This window comes from Natrix helvetica, assembly GCF_964273705.1.
Source record: "Natrix helvetica genome assembly, chromosome: Z".
Taxonomy (NCBI): Eukaryota; Metazoa; Chordata; class Lepidosauria; order Squamata; family Natricidae; genus Natrix; species Natrix helvetica.
This window is the reverse complement of record NC_138554.1, coordinates 19,835,152-19,854,628: the sequence shown is the minus strand read 5'-3', so window position 1 is coordinate 19,854,628 and position 19,477 is coordinate 19,835,152. Positions and strand designations below refer to the sequence as shown.

The window sequence follows — 19,477 nt, the reverse complement described above, 5'->3', positions numbered from 1 at the left end:
TGTTTATCATTTCGGTAGTGGGTTTATTCTGTTTTAATTGACAGCCACCTAGAGCCCTATACATGAGATGGGGAGAACATATACATTTATTAAATAAGTACATAAATTTTCAAGAACAACTAGAAATAATCTGATCTTTTCAATAGGAGTCAGCTGCTTAAAGAATTAAGGTAAAAATAAACAGATTTCTTTTACTCCACGTTTATTATTGGATATAGATCATTCAAGGTGGTAAGCATACTCAATACCCCTTCCTCTTATTTTCCACACGACAACAACTCTATGAGGTGGATTGGGCTGGGAGAGAGGGAGTGGCCCAAAATCACCCAGCTGCTTTTCATGCCTAAGGCATGATAGAGGAGGGGAGTGAGAGAAGGAGGAAATGATAGAGGGAAGGAAAGAGGAAGGGAGGGAGGGAGGGGAGGGAGAGGAGGAGGGAGAGAATGGGAGGGAAGGAGGGAGAGGGGGGGGAGGGAGGGAGATGGAAGAGAGAGGGAGAGGGGGAAGGAGGGAGAGGGGGAGGGAAGGATTGGGGAGTGGGAGGGAGAGGGAGGAAAGGATGGGGGAAGGGAGTGAGAGGAGAGAGGGAGTGAGAAGAAAAGGAGAGAGGGGAGGAAGTGAGAGGGAGAGAAGGAGGGAGAGAGAGGGAGGGGGAGAGAGAAATATGAAACAAGCACATCAGAGGTCACACTATGAATTATAATCTCAAATGGGAAATCGGAATAAAATAGGAAAATATTATTTGAAAAGACTGTTCCGCCCAAATACTTCAAAGTAGCATGTTTTTGTGTTGTCCTGGTGTGATTAGCGGCTGCTAATTTTTCTTCAGTAGCGTCCACAGAGTGTGTTACTGTCTACATAGAGTCAGAAGTGGAAGTCCTTCACTTGGAATTTACAAGCACTTAAAATGACCATGGAGGAAATACCAAACTACCCTGGATTTTGGGGAGGTACTAACACAAGTATGACCAACCAAGTATTATTGTATGAGCTGATGTATCTGGTAATACTTAGTTTGCATTAATACCTCCCCAAATTCTAGGGCAGTTTGGTATTTCCTCCATGGTAATTATATATATAATATATATATATATATTCCCACTGACCAACCTCTCCACATAACACATAATAAATATAAAATATACATATTTTTGGTAAGCGTAAGGTATTTTGGTTATGATTTGGACTGATAACTAGCCTACCAAGGAAACTGGTCCTCCAGAGAGGGTCAAATTTCTACCTCTCCTTGTCCCAGCCGGTATGGACAGCGGTCAGGAGTTATGGGATTTGCACTTCCACAAATGACCAACTTAGATGGTAAGACCTTTTGTCAAGATTTTGCATTCCATGGCTTGTCCTCAAAACCCAAGTCAGAATGAAGCCTCCTTGGAAAGGGCTGTAGACACAAACTGAGGAGGGAGCTGGGTCTGGAGAAACATTTTATTTATATTTTAGAAAATATTTTAGCTGGCAGTGTTTAATAGCTAGTAGAGCCTTTTCTAGTCTGGTCCCCTGCAGAATTCCCAACATTACTGGCTGGAATTTTGAAAACTCCGATTTAGGGGTGTCTAACCTTGGCAACTTTAAGACCTGTGGACTTCAACTCCCAGAATTCTTCGGCTACAAAAATTCTGAAAGTTGAAGTCCACAAGTCTGAAGGTTGGACATCCTTGCTCTAGTCCAGTGATGGCTAACCTTTTTGTCGTCGCATGTGAAAGCATGTATGCGGCCACACCCATAATGCAATGCGCGTGTGACACCCCCATGCCCCCCGCTCTCTGCGCATGAGTGTGTGAATCCCCACACATGCGCACTTGATTGCACCGTGCTCCCTGTGCATGCATGCGTGCCCCCGCAACCCGTTTTGGGCCTCCCTACAGCCTCATCACGTCCGCCACCCACTTGGGCCCGTCTTTCATGCATTCATGGGAAACCCAAAAAACAGCTGGCCAATGTGAGGCATACATGCATGCATAGTGGCGCTGTGCTGTGGCGGTGGCTGATGTGCACATAGAGAGGGCTCTGCGTGCAACCTGTGGCATACGTGCCATAGGTTCGCCATCACAGCTCTAGTCCAATACTTAGCTTTCCTAGCTTTCCAAAGCTCTGCAGCAGTGTTTCTCAGCCATAGTAATTAAGTTATATGGACTTCAACTCCCAGAATTCCTCAGCCAGCATGTTTGTCCATTCAAAAATGAATGGTGAAGCTAAAGGACAATGAAAGAAATGCCACCCTTAAACCCTAGCACTGTCAGGCAGAACAGAAACTTATTTAAATTACTAGAACAGTGTTTCTCAATCTTGGCACCTTTTTAATGTGTGGCCTCCAAGCAAAGCAGGCTGGGGAATTCTGGGAGTTGAAGTCCTCACATCTTAAAAGGAGCCAGGATTGAGAGACTATGAAACAGGGAAGTGTATGAGGTCACGAAGAAATACAATGTACAGATTATAACATAAATTGCCCTTTTATAGCACAATTCAAATAGTTTTTGTGTCCTTAAACACTGGGGACAGGGGATGGTGTGCAGAGTGAGGAAGATGAAGAGTTACGGATGGCTCACCTTGCTGGGTTTCAGAAAGGCCATCCAAACTAACTTGATGTTTTTTGCAACAGGTCTGGCCCTGTTTATCTCTGGCCCTCTGTTTTCCATTAGGTGGTCCTTTGTCAGTGGTGGGTTCCTACTGATTTTGGCTGAACCGGTAGTGGTTTGGCAGCCTGGGTCACTGGAACCAAGCCAACCATGCTCCCGAACCAGTTCTCCTACGGTACCGCCATCTTGTTTTTGGCTTCCACGCACGCACAGAGCAATTTTTATTGCACTGTGCATGCACGCACAGCGCGCACCAAGCACGCATGAATGAACTGGCATTAGTGCCTGCCCAGTGATGGGTTGCAGGTGGTACACTCCGGTATGGGCGTACCAGTGCCTGCCGGGAGCACCAGGTACCGTTCCGTTCCGGTGCTCTGGAGGGCCTGCCCGTCCTCCTTACCTGTATTTGAGCTCTTTGGCGCTTACGTGTACGGCGCCTGCGTGACGCTCTGCCAAGCAGCTGGAGCGTCGCAGAGGCTTGCGGAGGCATCACAAGAGGTAAGGACGCATGCGCTTGCTGCGCATGTGTGCGCACGCACTACGCGCATTCATGTTATGGACGCCAGGCCCCGTTGCACCATACTGGTTGCAACGTGATCCGGAACCAACCATTGTTCCTGCCGGAACCCACCCCTGTCCTTAATGTTTTGGGCTGTGTAGTTTTTAATTTAATTGATGTAAGTAGAATATGGAAGCCACCCCAAAGTAGCTTCAACTGGAGTGGCACATCAGCCCTGCAAGTAAATAAATTAGATTTATATCCTGTCTTGTTAGATTTATACCCTGTCTTTTTTTTCTACGGTAGCCACTTTGATTATTGGGAGCTAAAAATGTCATTATGGCTGGCAGAGATGTGCAACTAAACCTCTGCCCCTCCCCCCCTCCTTTTTATAACACCTGCATGGCACATTTTAGAAAAGAATCAGAGGTTTGATCTCACTGTTGACCAACAATTTTGATTTTTTCCTCACACACATATAGCGTGTCCTCGATTTACAACCATTCGTTTAGCGACGGTTTGAAGTTATAATGGCATCGAAAAAAGTGACTAATGACTGTTTTTCATCTTACAACCATTTCAATCGTGTGATCAAAATTTGGGCATTTGGCAACTGACTCTTATTTATGACGGTTGCAGTATCTCGGGGTCGCGTGATCCCCTTTTGCGACCTTCTGACAAGCAAAATCAACAGGCCAGCCAGATTCACTTAATGACCGTGTTACCTAACTTAACAACTGCACTGATCCACTTAACTCTGGCAACTCACTTAGCAATTGTCTTGTTTAGCAACAGAAGTTTTGGGCTCAATTGTGGTCATAAGTCGAGGATCGCCTGTCGATCAAGTGCTTCTCTTCTTTGTTGGAAGTCCCACTTAAGATCCTTCCAAATCCTTGAGGGATTAGAAGAGCAAAGAACAGTTTCACAAATGTGTGTTTGTTTTAGCTTTGTCACCCTCTCTATCTTGCTTTTATATTGCTGGGAACATTTTGAGATTGTTTTGCAGGGTGTGTGCCTTATTTATTTATTTATTTATTTTTTTATTTATTTTTTTATTTATTTATTATTTACTGGATTCTTTTTTTTTTTTGAGCTTTCTGTTCAACAAAGACAGTTAACAGTTCACGAAGCTACAAATACAAAGAAAGAAAAAAGAGGATGAGACCCTGTATTAAATACAATTGCAATCACGGGGGGGGGGGGGGGTCCAACCTGGAATTTGAGTGTTTTTGGAGAAGCGGAATTATTACTATTATTATTATGTTTTTAAAAACCACAAATTTCCCAGTGGAATAACTTTTGGTGTCCGCCCTGGAGAACAAACCTGAATTTCTGCTTTGGGATGGGAATAACAAACAAACAGGGGATGTGCAGGTAGGGTGTGTCCTCGATTTATGACTACAATGGAGCCCAAAATCTCTGTTGCTAAGCGAGACATTTGTTAAGTGAGTTTTGCCCCATTTTATGACTTTTCTTGCCATGGTTGTTAAGTGAATCACAGCAGTTATTAAGATAGTTACATGGTTGTTAAGTGAAGCTGGTTTCTCCCATTAACTTTGCTTGTCAGAAGGTCGCAAAAGATAATCACATGACTTTGGGGCACTGTGACCATCATAAATATGAATTCCTTCCTTCCTTCCTTCCTTCCTTCCTTCCTTCCTTCCTTCCTTCCTTCCTTCCTTCCTTCCTTCCTTCCTTCCTTCCTTCCCCTATTTCCTTTCTCCAAGCATCTGAATTTCAATCATGAGACCATAGAGGATGCTGCAATGATTTTAAGTGCGCAACGTTTCTCTTTCCTCTGCTGTTCACAAGACTTTTCCTCTGTGGTCTCCCCTTAATATTTGGGTCCGCCTTCCCTTTCGGCCCCCTCTGTTTCTCCTTGTGTCTCATTCTCAGTTGTGCGGTCTTTTGCCCTCCAGATGCTCTCCTGGCTGATCTCGAGACCACCACCTCTCATATCTCCAAACGCCCCGTTCTACTCACCGACTCCGGGGGATCCCACAATCAAGAGAGGACTCCAGTCTCCAAGCCAACAACTTCATCTTACAACTCTCAGGTGGGTTGAGAGTAGTGGAAGAGAACTGTATCAATTCATTTGTTCAGTCTAATCCAGTGTTTTTCAAATTGGGCGACTTTAAGACATGTGAACACCAACTCCCAGAATTCCCCAGCCAGCAAAGGGGATTCTGGGTGTTGAAGTCCATACATCTAAAAAGTTGCTAAATTTGAAAAACACTCAGCTACCAGCTTAAAGTGCTGGAACTGAGGGAAAATAAATTCTGGGGCAATTAATAGCATCATGCTGCCTCTTTCTTTCTTTCTTTCTTTCTTTCTTTCTTTCTTTCTTTCTTTCTTTCTTTCTTTCTTCCTTCCTTCCTTCCTTCCTTCCTTCCTTCCTTCCTTCCTCCCTTTCTTTCCCCCCACTCTCTTCTCTCCCTTTCCCCCTCCCTCCCTCCCTCCCTCCCTCCCTCTCTTTCTCTCTCTCTCTCTTTTCTTTCTTTCTCTATCCCATTTGTTCCTAGGTTAGCAATGCAGTGGATCTCTCTTGTCTTCCTAGGCTAAAAGCCTTTCCATTCTAAACTGACTCTGTAGAAGGCAGAAATAAACCGGTAAAGCTTTCTGAGGCCTGAAGATGAAGTTTCATTTCCAGCTGCCGGCGTCTTTTCATGACAGCAAGTCCTTGTTTTATTAAAAACAAAAGACGGTCACTATGATTTCACTGTGGTACACCAATCCTTTTCTAACTAAAACCCCCATCAGCACTGATATCGTAATCAGTTATTCTTGAAAAATAAATAGCTGCTTCTGCCTACTTCAAAGTTATTCTGGGTGTAAAACTATCCTGGGAAGAGACAATAGATTTTTGGTTAAATGTGTGAAATACGAATCTTGGTGGGTTTCCCCCTCCCCCCAAACTTCAGACAGGCTTGCTTTGCTCTTTGCAATTGATAGGCATTATGGTTAGAGGTTTCAATGCTATTCCAGTAATCTTCTATCACATTCCTTCTCATTTCTCTCAAGTAGCTTTAAAAAAAAACAACGTTTATTCAGATACAGGTATTTTGTCTCCTTTTGAAGGACAGCAGCACACGTAGTTCCTCCTAGGGGTGGGATTGAAAAAATTTAGCAACCAGTTCTCTGCCCAGTTGCTCGAGAGGGGTGGTGGGGCGGAGCCACGGGGGCGTGGCCTACTCAGCTTCCTGCACCATAGTGGGGGAGGCCCATTTTTTGCCCTCCCTAGGCTCCGGAGGCTTTCCTTGAGGACGAAAACGGCCTTCCACGGGTTCTGGAGGCCCCCAGAGGCTGGAAACAAGCCTGTTTCCGGACTTCCGGAAATTCTGGGAGCCCCATTTTTCTCCCTCCCACAGCCTCCAGAGTGCAGAGAAGAGCAACAAAGATGATTAGGGGACTGGAGGCTAAAACATATGAAGAACGGTTGCAGGAACTGGGTATGTTTAGCTTAAGAGAAAGAAGGACTAGGGAAGACATGATAGCAGTGTTCCAATATCTCAGGGGTTGCCACAAAGAAGAGGAAGTCAAACTTTTCTCCAAGGCACCTGAGGGTAGAACAAGAAGCAATGGGTGGAAACTAATCAAGGAGAGAAGCAACTTAGAACTGAGGAGAAACTTCCTGACAGTTAGAACAATTAATCAGTGGAACAACTTGCCTCCAGAAGTTGTGAATGCCCCAACACTGGAAGTCTTTAAGAAGATGTTGGATAGCCATTTGTCTGAAACGGTAGAGGGCTTCCTGCCTAGGCAGGGGGTTGGACTAGAAGACCTCCAAGGCTCCTTCCAACTGCTATTGTATTGTATTGTATGATGAATGGGCCGTGTGAAAACTCCTGGGAGGGGAGGGGCAGGGCCAGCCAGTCCTTCCCACTACTGGTTTGGTGAACCAGATGCAAAATTAGCATGCAGTTCGCCTGAACCAGTCCAAACCAGCTGAATCCCACCCCTGGTCGTCATCCCCCGCCCCCCCGAGCAAAACTTCATTTGAAGGAAGATGGATTAATTGTACAGGTAGTCCTCGACTTACAACCATTTGTTTAGTGACCATTTGTAGTTACAATGGCACTGAAAAAAAGGGCCTTATGACTGTTTTTCGCACTTACGACCATTGCAGCATCCCCATAGTCACCTGATCAAAGTTCAGATGCTTGGCAACTGGCCTGTATTTATGACAGTGGCAGCATCCTGGGATCGTGTGGTCCCCCATTCTGACAAGTAAAATCAACTGGAAAGCCAGTTTCACTTAGCCACCATATTACTAACTTAAACAACTATGGTGATTCAGTTAAAAATGTGATAAGAAAGGTTGTAAAATGGGATGAAACACACTTAACCTCGGTTTTGCTTTGCAGCAGAAATTTTGGGCTCATTGTGCATGGGGGAATACTTCCGTGCATTAGTTTCCAGTCTTGTGCCTCCCTACTAAAAATCAGTTTCTGTATTAATTCAGCAGATTTGTTTCCCCTCTGAAATTAATTTATCTGACAAAATGCAGAGAGTGCAGCTTCATTTGTGGTGTCTGTCTGCGCTTCCACAGATCCAAATGGGAATTTAGCCCAGTTTTCTATAATATGCGCACATGCATTTTGATCCAGCTGCCCATTTATGAGCAAATTTTTCCATAAACCCATAAAAGCTTTACATTTTACAGAAACCCACGAAAACTTTAAGACGTTTCCAGTTTCCAGGGGCAAAGAACATAATGTTCTGTCTTTGGGGCTCTTGGAAAAAACCCAAGCGGTTGGAATTTTACCGCAAGTCTCATTGGTGTCTGGCAGAAGCTCCGATGACATCATGGCATAATGATGTCATCACACAAGTGATGTCATGATACAAATGACATCACCCACAGTACTTGTGGCAATTGTGTGCTAATGGGATAGAGTTCTGCTGCAATTAAGGAAGTAGACTGCTTAGATTAGTGGGCCTATCATACTGCTTCTAACTTTACATTTCAGGAGGAAAAAACATCTGGAGACTTTAGAGCAGGGGTGGGCAATTAATTTTCCCAAGGGGCCACATCAGAAACTGGAACTGTGGTGGAGGGCCAGGCTGATAGAGCTCTGAAGATGTGAAGGGATGCATGCACACATCCATAAATTGAAAAAAATATTAGCAGCGTCCTTCAAAGTGAAAAGTAATCCATGTGGACTGGTCAAGGATGGCCACATGTGGCTTGGGTCTGTTTTAGAGCAATGTTTTTCAGCCTTGTTGAAAGTTTTTCAACTTTTCAACATGCTCAGACTTCAGTTTTTCAAGTTTTCTGCTGTTGTTTCCTGCAGAAGTTGCATTATTCAGGCTCGCCGAAATTCTTACTTGTCTTCTGAGTCCAGTTCTATTCCAGCTCTGCTTTATATAAGTTGTATCATCTCGTTTCTTTCAGGCTGGAAAAGCAGCCATGCCGGTTGATCCAATCCCAACACCAGCCCTGCAAGGCGGGAGCGACAAGGAGCATCTCTATAGGTAAAACGCTGGGAATTCTAAGCAGGCTTTTTCGTCACTGGATGGTAGACCACTACGAGATCCCAACACTAAGCTAGATGTAGAAGTAGAAAAGCCTTTTTAAAAGAGAAATCACACTACTTCCATGCTGTTGCCAGGATCACCCTAAGGTCCCCAGGGTTCAAGCTTGTTCAATGGGATGCTTTATTTTCTCTGCAGAGGAGAACCGTTTGGTGGAGATTAGGGGGTCAAAGAAGTAGAGAGGAACAGGAAACCTTCATGGGGAGGAAAATACATGATGATGGTGGTGATGTGGTTTGGGAAAGAGCCAGATGTTAGAAGCCACTCCAGTGCTCTGCAGGGCTGGCCTGCTTGCATAAAGAAAGGCAGACCCTGTTTTTATGGTTTCTGTCGTCCCTGCTGGAAACAAGAGTGAGCAGCTGCTGTTTCTGCTATCAGGGCAGCTGTTAGGTGGCAGAACCACAGCTGGAAACTATCCTCTGCTCTCTTAACAAGGCAGAAGCTTCATATCCAACATCCTGGAGGAAAGCACGCTGTCCCCATTCCCCCCCCCCCCCAGGCTGGCCTTTAAGCTGGCAGGATATGGGGGTCTCAAGCACTGCCCAGGGGATGGAGGAAGAATGGGGGGGGGGGGGAGAGTGGAGTTTGGAGGCATTTGGCCTCCCTGGGAGCTTTGCCCAGATCCTCTGGCCTCGGTCCAGAGCTTCCATTAAGCGGAGGGATCCTATAAATAGCTGCCACCCTTTCCTCCCCATCTTCCCTGAAGAGACAGGCACCGCATCGCTCTCTTCAAGGTGTGGTGTGAATTCAGACTCCCCCCTCTTCGCAGATGCTCCCTGCTTGGAGGAGCTGCCCCCAAAACCTCTTCGGCCGCTCATCCTCACCTCTTTTGCCTCCCACCTCAGTACGGTCTGCAAGCCCCTCTCGCCAAAGGCAAAGGAAGCCGCCCCTCCACCCTTCTCCTCCTCCAGCGGGGTGCTTGGAGCCGGGCTTTGTGAACTGGATCGGCTTCTCCAAGAGCTCAACGCAACTCAGTTCAACATCACAGGTGTGTGTGTGTGTGTTTGTGTGTAGATGGGGGGGGGCACAGTGCTTCGGATGGGTTTTCGCGTGCAGAAACTCTGGGCCTTGGAGTAGTTATTTTGTGACGTACGCTTACCTTCTACGCCAGCACGTAGAATTCACTAGCATAGATGGCGTTAGAATAATTGCCCTGTTTATAGAGGGTGGTGGGCTACTAACTTTTGAAATAGAACCTCCATGGACACAGGCATTTTACCTCAGAGAATTAGATGAAGTTGCAAGCCAACTTTGGGGGGAGTGGGGCATTTTTGGGTCCTGCCAACCTCCTTGGAAACCTCTTTTCTGTATCGTCCCTTGCGTGATCGGAAGTGGCATCAAACTGGGTTGTGAGGCATCGCACCAAGCTGGAATGTCTATTGTTTTTGGCTTGGTGTGATGCGTGAACCCAACCATTGTCATTTGTTAACCGTGATTTATGGTTCGGTGTATTGTGTGAACCCAGCCAACCCAGCAGTGGTTTTTTCAGTAGACCATCGCTAAACTAATCATGGCTTTGAGTGCCAATGTTTGCTGTTGTCCAGAAGAGTGATTCTAAAAGGATGAAATCACACACATTACAGTTCCTTCTTCGTTAGACTGGTGTCCTCTGGGTGTGCTGGGCTACAACCCTCATAATTTCTAGCTGGCCTAAGAATAAAATGCGCCATGAGTTGTAGGAGAAGTGGTCCAATACATCTGGAGAACATCTGGTTTGCAGTGGGAGTTAAGCATCCTCTTCTCCCAAGTCTGCTTCAGAGCCTGACACTGGGCTAACTAGATATGACACAAGAGCAATTCAGAATAAAGTTCTCGATTTGATCTTTACGTTATCTTCTGGTTCAGCATCCCTTGTCTCCCCACTACAGGTAGTCCTCGACTTAACAACATTCTCAGAGACTCTTCCCATCCTGCTTATAATCTTTTTAGACTGTTGCCTTCTGGCAGAAGATACAGAACAATTAAAACTTGGACCACACATTGTCTGAATAGTTTTTATCCCAGAGCTTTAATTGCACTCAACAATGAACTAAAGGGCCACCATCAGTGAGCTATTGGACAGCACTACTTGGTCTGTTGTGTGGATGCTTGGGTGGTTTAGGGGCGGGGAATTTTTGGGGTGTATGTGTGGATGTTTGGGGATTGTCTTGTGTGTTGGGCCTGGTCTCTGGGTGTTATGTGAATTTCATTGTATGTGTAAACTGTGTATATACGTACAATGACAATAAAGTAAAGTAAAGTTTGTTTAGTGACCATTCAAAGTTCAATGCCACTGAAAAATGTGAATTATGCCCATTTTTCATAGTTACGACCGCTACAGCAACCCTATGGTCACGTGATCAGAATTTAGGTGCTTGGCAACTGACTCATATTTATGACGATTGCAGTGTCCCAGGGTCTTGTGATCCCCTTTTGTGACCTTCTGACAAGCAAAGTCAATGGGGAAGCCAGATTCACTTAACAACCGGGTTACTAGCTTACCAGCTGCACTGATTCACTACAGGACAAACTGTAGTTCTTAATTTAGCCATTACAGATAGTCCTCTAGTCATTATGAACACAACTGAGCCCTAAATTTCTGTAGTTAAGTGAGACATTTGTTAAGTGAGTTTTGCTTGCCTCAGTTGTTAAGTGAATCGCTTCAATTGATAAGTTGGTAACCTGGATGTTAAGTGGATCTGGTTTTCCCATTGACTTTGCTTGTTAGAAGGTCACAAAAGGGGATCACACGATCTCAGGACATAGCAATGGTCATGGACCAGTTGCCAAGTATCCGGATTTTGATCCCATGATCACGGGGATACTGCAAAGGTAACTTGGTAACTATGAAAAGCGATCGTCACATTTTTCAGTGCCGTTGTAACTTTGAGCGAACTGTTGTAAGTCAAGGACTACCTGGAGTTTTTAATTTAGCCGTTATATGTATGCTCTGCCTTTTGCTTTGACACTCAACTTGGTGTGGCTGGGATATCACCTTCTTTTATTGTTAACACAGCAATCCCATCGGTCAGGTCAGCCTGAGAGAACTGGATGCAAAGACATTCAATAAGCTCTCTGGTCAAGTGAGAATTAAAATGGGGTCTTTTCTGACCCCCTCCGGTCTCTAGATGTTGCCAAACATTCAGTACTAGGTAAATAAATCAGGGTGCTCCTTAAAGTCCCTTAAGTACAAGTGATGGTTTGTGTAAAATGTCTGTGAAAAGTGGCTCCAGGCTTTGCTCTTTGCTGTGGTATCTTGGGTGTTTATTTGCTGGTGGCTGGGGAATTCTGGGAGTTGAAGTCCACACGTTTTATGGTTGCCAAGTTTGGAAACCGCTGATGTAAATACTTCTGGGCTGACATAAAGCAGAGCTCCCAGAAGTGCTTCACTTCTCAGTCAAAGTTTGTAACTTCCAAAACCAGCCTTAAGGCTGTCTCTCTCTCGGCTGCAACTGCCCCATCTGTTGAACAGAGTCGCCTCTACGTCTCAGAAGCTCTCTAAATGCACCTCCCGTTTGCAAGCAGATTTTCCCCACCCACATCCAATATATCCCACGAGGCTTGACCTTTCCTTGCAATGGAGCATTTATTCCTTCCTCCATCGGCTTCCTATGATTTGCACTTTCCAACATAAGGCAGGTTTGAATCCTTCTCTGCCCTGGGTGACGTTGCCAGATTTCAGTGCAGCAGGAGGAAGTTGCTTCTTCCTTTCAATGTATTTCTGCCCAATTTTCCAAGGGCTTTTTTTTTTTTTTACCATGTACTTCATCTCTGGGTGTATGTGTTCTCCAGATGTTCTTTCATGCTTAGAAGTGTGGCAGTGCTGCCCTCTGATGGCTGATGTGTGGAATAGCATGGGTCAAAGATTTCTCCTTTTCTTCCCTTTCTCCTTCCCTTCCCTCCCCTTTCTATCCCCAGATGAAATAATGTCCCAATTCCCATCCAGCAAAAGCTCTGCTGCAGACAAGGACAAAGAGAGATTGGACGATTCAACAGACGGTACTTCTTTATCTCGGTAAGTGGCAGATACATGGGAGAAACAGAGACAGAATTTGCCACTAATACTAAAGAGGTCTAAGAAACATTGTTTTTGGTGCAACTAAATGCTAAGTAAATCTAAATACTAAGTAAAATTCTCTTATCATGATAGATAATTAGTATTTCCATTTTATAATCATGACTTTCTCCACTTTAAGATGGGAGGACCTCAACTCCCAGAATTCCAACCGACTTTATGGCCTTTTTTGCCACTGCTGTTAAGAAAAATCACGGCTGTTGTTAAGTGAAGCGTGTAATCGCTAAGCAAATCCAGCTTCCCCCAATGACTTTCCTTGTTGAAAGCCAGTGGGAAGACCACAAATGCTGTGACCCCAGGATGCTGCAACAGTCATAAATAGATGCCAGTTATCAAGCGCATGGATTTTGATCACATAACCATACAGATGCTAAGGTGATCATAAGTGGGAGAACCAGTTATAAGTCATTTTTTTCAAGGCTAACCTTTTTCTCCTCGCATGCTGAAATCACAGCACATGTGTGCATGCCCACTCTCATAATGCAATGTGCCCTGCCCCCACATATGGACACGATCCACCCCCCACGCCCCCTCCGTGCATGTTCCATGACTCCCCTCCCCCCCGTGCCCCTTTTTGGGCCCAGCAGAACTTCCTGAAGAAAAAAACCAGGGCGTGTGGGGTGGCCTTCCACGTGCCACCTGTGGCATGCGTGCTATAGGTTTGTTATCACAGGTTCTAAGTATCATCCTGCAAGTAGGAGAACCATACAACACGTTCCCTTCCCTCCTTTTCACGGCTGTTCCTATGACAGGTCAACAGCGTCTCCATCTGCCAAGCCGACGGCCACCTCAGCAACTTTGGAGCTGGACAAGCTCATGGCTTCCCTGTCGGATTTCCGCGTCCAGAGCAATGTAAGCATGCTGATGAGGTAGCCTTAGGGATGAAGATGAAGGGGGCTCGGTGGTTTTCAGGATTGTTTGAGGGTTGACCACAATATTGTGCATGTAAGGATCTATACAACAGATCCTTGAGTACCAATGGGAGAAAATATTTGTAGTTCAAGGTTGGTATTGTTGGTTCTCTATGAGCTTGGTGGTTTTCTTGCAGGTGTTCCATTACCAGACTAAGTAACATCATCTGTGCCACTAGGGCACCGTGGCGTCATGTTACTGTCACGTGACAGTGGTGATGTGTGAAAACGGTCATACGTCACCTTTTTCACAACTTTTTTCTCTTTGTGGAGCTGGGGTGGGCATAGCCTGGGCATGATGCATCTGACCCGCAGACCGCCAGTTCGACACCCTGCATTAGAGCGTGTCAGAGGGAGTAGAGATCCCAACACCCTACGAGCACTGATGATGTTATCTAGTATGGTAATGAAATGTCTACAAGCAAAGCTCAGAGAGCACCAAAGACCCCACAGATATTTCAGTACAAAAGAGAGCATTCTGCAAACCGTGGGATTTCTTTTCAAAAAAAAAAAAATCCTTAGTTTTATTTGCAAAGAAAGGCAGAAGAGTCTGATAAACTATAGAAGCTTTGTGTGTACAATTGTGTGCGTGTGTTTCCCTACAGATAGAAATTTTGGGAAAGGTTCAAGATCCTGCATCGTTTCCTCCACATAATACATAATTTCTACAGATAAAGTAGAAATATTAGGTTTGTCTAAATTAAACTGGATGGCATGAATAGATGGATTGCACAACAAGCAACCTATCGCTGTATGAATAGGCACACAAACATGTACACAGAAGCACACACCAGGCAGGGGTGGGCTTCAAAAATTTCAGCAATGGGTTCTCTGTCCAGTTGCTGGGTGCCGTGGCCATGGTGGGTGTGGCCTAGTCAGCCTCCTGCACCATGGCAGGAGGAGGGGGGGCATTTTCACTTTTCCCAGACTCCGGAGGTGTTCCTCGAGCCTCTGGGAGGGCAAAAACTGCCTCCCCCAGTTTCCGCCCTTCTAAATCTTCTAGGAGGCCCGCTTCCCCCACTTCCTGAGCCTCCGCATGAGACCTGCACTGACTTTGCATCCAAAACGGGCCACGTGGAGACTCTTGGGATGGGTGGGGTGAGCGGAACCAGCTAGGGGTGGGATTTGGAAGTTCTCCAAACCAGCCATAACGTTAGCTACGCTAACGTTAGCAGCCCACCCCGACACCAGGTCTACTTCCAACTGCCTCCTCTGAATGTAATGGGTCTCGATGCCCCCAGAACCTATTTTCCTGAAGTGAAACCATAGGAAAAAAACCCTTCTAAAATAATACTTAAAGTTTATCTGGCCAATTTTTTTTGAGCCATGAATTAGATGTTCTGGGTTTTTTTTCCAGCTATACTGGGCACCATTCTAACTTTACTTGAGCAGGCAGGTTGTTCTCGATTTACTATCACAAATTGAGCGCCAGATTTCTGCCGTTAAATGAGTTTTGCTGCATTTCATTATTTTTCTTTCTTGCCCCAGTTCTTAAGTGAATCCCTGCAGTTGTTAAATTAGTAACACTGTTTTTAAACGAATCTGGCTTCTTTTCTTGTCAGAAGGGCGCAAAAGGTGATCACGTGGCCCCAAGACACTTCGACCGTCACAAATGTGAGACAGTTGTCAAGCATCTGAATATAAATCACATGTCCATGGGGACGCTGCAATGGTGATGTGTGAAAACGGTCATACGTCACCTTTCTCAGTGCCTTTGTAACTTCAAAAGGTCACTAAAGGAATTGTTGTAAATCAAAGACTGCCTGTATTGTAAATTCACATCATTTTCTCCTAACACAGAAGAAAGTAATTCTCTTAAGTTTTCTGGAGATCGCCTTTGAAGTCTTGCTACAAATAATAGCAATAGCACTTAGAATTAGCACTTATATACCGCTTCATAGTGCTTTACAGCCCTCTCTAAGCGTTTTACAGAGTCAGCATATTACCCCCAATAATCTGGGTCCTAATTTTAACCCACCTCAGAAGGACGGAAGGCTGAGTCAACCTTGAGCCTGATGAGATTTGAACTGCCAAATTGCAGGCAGCCGGCAGTCAGCAGAAGTAGCCTGCAGTACTGCACTCTAACCACTGCGCCACTGTGACTCATAATAAGAGAAGTAGCAATTGATAACATTGTTCATACATGACTCTTAACTACCTTGTGTTTTCTAAACCTTTAGCTTCCAGGAGTTTCTGCTCCCACCACAGCTGCCACCACGACCACCACGGTGCCACCAGCACCTGCTCCTGCCCAAGTGCCCTCAGCTCAGCAGCCTGTGGTGTCATCTGTTTGCCCAGGCCCCATGGCTATGTCCCCCCAGATGTCCCCAGGCCAGCCCAGCGGGAACCTGGATAGCATGCTCGTGATGCTGGAGTCGGATCTCAGCCGCCAAGGCATTTCCACCACAGCTAAGGGGCTTTGTGCTTCCTGTCAAAAACCCATCGCCGGGCAGGTCAGCGTCATCTTGTATGTGGGGTCAGGTACCTGGGTAGATCTGATGGGCACAAGCAGGGAAACCAGGAAGAACCAACGTCGCATCTGGAAGTAAGAAGACATTGGCCTACCAAAATTTTTCCCGTCTGGTGAATTTTTAACCGCTATGGAATCCTCCTCCACTTTCCATGTCCTTCTGAATTGTCATAGAAGGCTGAAGGAGAAATTACCAACCCTCTCTATTGCTGTAATTTGGATTTAGGCTTACTATATTTTTCAGAGTATAAGACGCACCAAGATTTTGAAGAGGCAATTTTTTAAAAAAAGTTTTTGCACTCTGCAGACCTCCCAAAACGGCCTGTTTTTTGTGAAAATGGGCCATTTCCCCCCCCAAAAGGGCATGCATAGCCTTTAGGAGGCTTGTAGTGTGTTCCTGGGGGATGGGGGGGCTGCTCCCCCAACTAGCAAAAAACGGTCCGTTTTTCGCTCATTTTTGCCCTCTCTAGCCCCCAGGAGCACTATATAAGCCTCCTAAAGGCTCTGCATGGCCATTTTGATGAAGGGGGTGGGGTTTCAGGAGGCAAAAAATGCGGTATTCAGTGTATAAAACGCACCCAGATTTTCAGCCTCTTTTTTGAGGGAAAAAGGTGTATCTTGTACTCCGAAAAGATGGTAAGTTTTAGACTTAGGTTTATATCTAGATTTAGATCAAAGATGGGTTCCTACCAGTTCGGACTGGTTCAGCTGAATAGGTAGTAACTCGGCTGGACACGTGACTGTACCAGTTCTATCCCTGGTGCCGCCATCTTTATTTTATGTTCTGCACATGCGCAGAACAATCTTCATTGAAAAAAAGTAATTTCCCCCCTTTTTAAATTGTGTGCGCATGCCAGTCCCAGAAAGATCCCAGACATGCGCTGTTTTTCACAAAAACTGAGGCGTTTTCCCCTTCTCCCAGCCTCCAGAAGCACTCTGCAAGCTTCAGCAGAGCTGGGGGAAGGGAAAAATGCCCCTGTTTTGGGGGGAAATGGCCTGTTTTTTGCCAAAACGGGCGTTTTTCCTTTTACCCAGCATAGCTGAAGCCTGGGGGCTAGGGAGCACATTTTGTTTTTTCTTACTGGGTAGTTTGCAGGCGCTTCCTTAGCTCCAGCGAGGCTGGAGCCTCCCCCCACCTCCCATGAAAAAATTTCGCCACCGTTTCAGTGGCCATGGCTTGGTAAGGGGGCCATGTGACTGAGTGTGCGTGAATGACATCAAGTTGGCCACGCCCACTCAGTCACATGCCCACCTCTCTAGCCACGCCCACCGAACCAGTAGTAAAAAAAATTGAAATCCCCCCCTGGTTTAGATTGAGGAGACTAAAACATATCAAGAATGGTTGCTGGAATTGGATATAGATAAGAATATTCTGGGTTTTAAGTCATTTCATCTTTGTTTATTTTAATCTTTAATTTTGTACTTCTGTTTTTATGATGAAAGCTTCCAAGAGTCGCCTGAGAGACGGCAGAAAATAAATTTAATAAATAAAATAACAAATAAATAAACTGCAGTCTGTGGAAGAATAGAGGAGCAAAAAACCTCTCGGAGCAGACATCTTTCATAGAGTCAGTTTGATCTGGTAAAGATGCTGGCCTAGAAATCAGGAGACAGTGAATTCAAGTTCTGCCTTAGCCATGAAAACCAGCTTGGTGACTGGGCCAGTCACCAGGAGCAGTGAATTCTAGTTCAATCAATCAATTTTGGTAGCCCTCAACTTATAACCACAATTGAGCCCAACATTTCTGTTGCTGTGAGATATTTCTTCAGTGACTCGACCCATTTTACCACCTTTCCTACCACAGTCGTTAAGTGAATCACTGCAAGTTGTTAAGTGAATCTACTTCCCCATGGTCACCAGAAGGTCGCAAAATGTGATCACGTGATCCTGGCACACTACAACCATCATAAATATGAGCCGGGGATGTGAGCATGGGGATATCGCAATGGTCATAAGTGTGAAAAACAGTCTTTTCCGTGCCGTAACTTCGTACAATCACTGAACGAACTGTTCTGAGTTGAGATTACTACCTGTAATGTCGCCGCCTGATGGACAATTGTTCCTTCTTTCTTCCATTTTTTCCCCTCTTCCAGGTGGTAACTGCCTTGGGGAGTACTTGGCACCCGGAGCACTTTGTCTGCACTTATTGCCAGAAGGAGATGGGGGGCAGCAACTTTTTTGAGAAGGATGGCGCCCCCTACTGCGAGAGAGATTACTTTCAGCTTTTCTCTCCCCGCTGTGGATTCTGCAATGAACCCATCCTGGATGTGAGGTTTTTTTTTTCCTCCTGCTTGAAAACGTTCAGTGCGGTTTTGAGCAAGTGTTGTGTGTGTGTGATCTGTGTGTGGTTTTTCTGAGAGTCCAATCTTGAATGCGGGTTTTGGGGTCTGCTCATTCATTTCACCCTTTTTCTCCTCAAGGGCCTGAGCGCCGGATAGCAGTAGAGAGAGAGAGAGCCGTGCAGTTTTTCTTTTTATTTCACACCACAAAGCTACTAAAAGGGCCTTCCCCGTGTTTCATGCTCTGACAGGGTTAGAAATCACTGGGTATTGTGTTATTTGCAGGGTAAACACCTGCAGCTTTCAGTTCCTGAGTGGTAGCATGAAACTTGACACGGCCATAATGGAGGCCAGAATTACAGTTATAAATCATGGCGATCGTTCATGGGTCACCATCCAACAATTCGCCTCAGCCGACTCACCACAGGTCAACTCGAAAATTCAGTTTAATTATTTTAAATAATTTTAAAAGTCGTTTTAATTTTTGACGTTCACATTTCACTTCGTCCCTCTTTTGGCATCCTTTCTTTAATTATTCTATTCCACCATTTCTTAACATTAGTGTAATTCCTGTCCTGTGAGTTGGTTGCGGCAAAATGGCCGTGGCCAGTTGGCTGCAGTGAATTGTCCTAAATGAGGGGTGTCAAACTCAAGGCCCGGGGCCCGGATCTGACCCGCGGGGTGCTTAGAGCTGACCTGCAGGGCCACCCTGGAAACAGTGAAGGACCGGCCCATGGTGCTTCTGTTAGCAATAATGGGCTCGCGAGCTCTGTTTTCAGCTGCGACGGCCTCCTGCAACCCTCTGCCAGTGAAAACGGAGCTTGGGAGGGCCGTTCTGTTTTCGCTGGCAGAGGGTTGCAGGAGGCTGCCATCACAGCTGAAAACACAGCTCAGGAGCCTGTATTCACTGGCAGAGCGCTTGGGCCACCACAGGCGCCAACATGAGTGATGTTGAGCTGGCCACGCCCCATGGCCACCCCCCTCCAAGTCAAACATAACCCTGATGCATCCCTCAGTGAAATTGAGTTTTTGACACCCCTGTCCTAAACCCCCCTTGACTGCCTGATTTTATCTTCTTTTTTTCTTTTTTTGGCGACAGTCATTAAGCCAACTCTGCGGTCTGTAAGCAAGCAGGAT

At 45.6% G+C, this 19,477-nt stretch overlaps 1 protein-coding gene across 1 annotated transcript in view; it reads left to right on the top strand.

Annotated features, from left to right (window-relative positions):
• The window catches only part of TGFB1I1 (transforming growth factor beta 1 induced transcript 1), a 31,885-nt gene that overhangs the window by 5,310 nt on the left and 7,098 nt on the right, over window positions 1-19,477 (top strand). Inside the window, exons 2-8 of the mRNA XM_081971525.1 lie at window positions 5,010-5,146; window positions 8,486-8,565; window positions 9,471-9,613; window positions 12,523-12,619; window positions 13,432-13,531; window positions 15,771-16,043; window positions 18,155-18,328. Of these exons, the coding sequence (XP_081827651.1) occupies window positions 5,010-5,146; window positions 8,486-8,565; window positions 9,471-9,613; window positions 12,523-12,619; window positions 13,432-13,531; window positions 15,771-16,043; window positions 18,155-18,328 (1,004 nt within the window). The remainder of the gene's footprint in view (window positions 1-5,009; window positions 5,147-8,485; window positions 8,566-9,470; window positions 9,614-12,522; window positions 12,620-13,431; window positions 13,532-15,770; window positions 16,044-18,154; window positions 18,329-19,477) is intronic.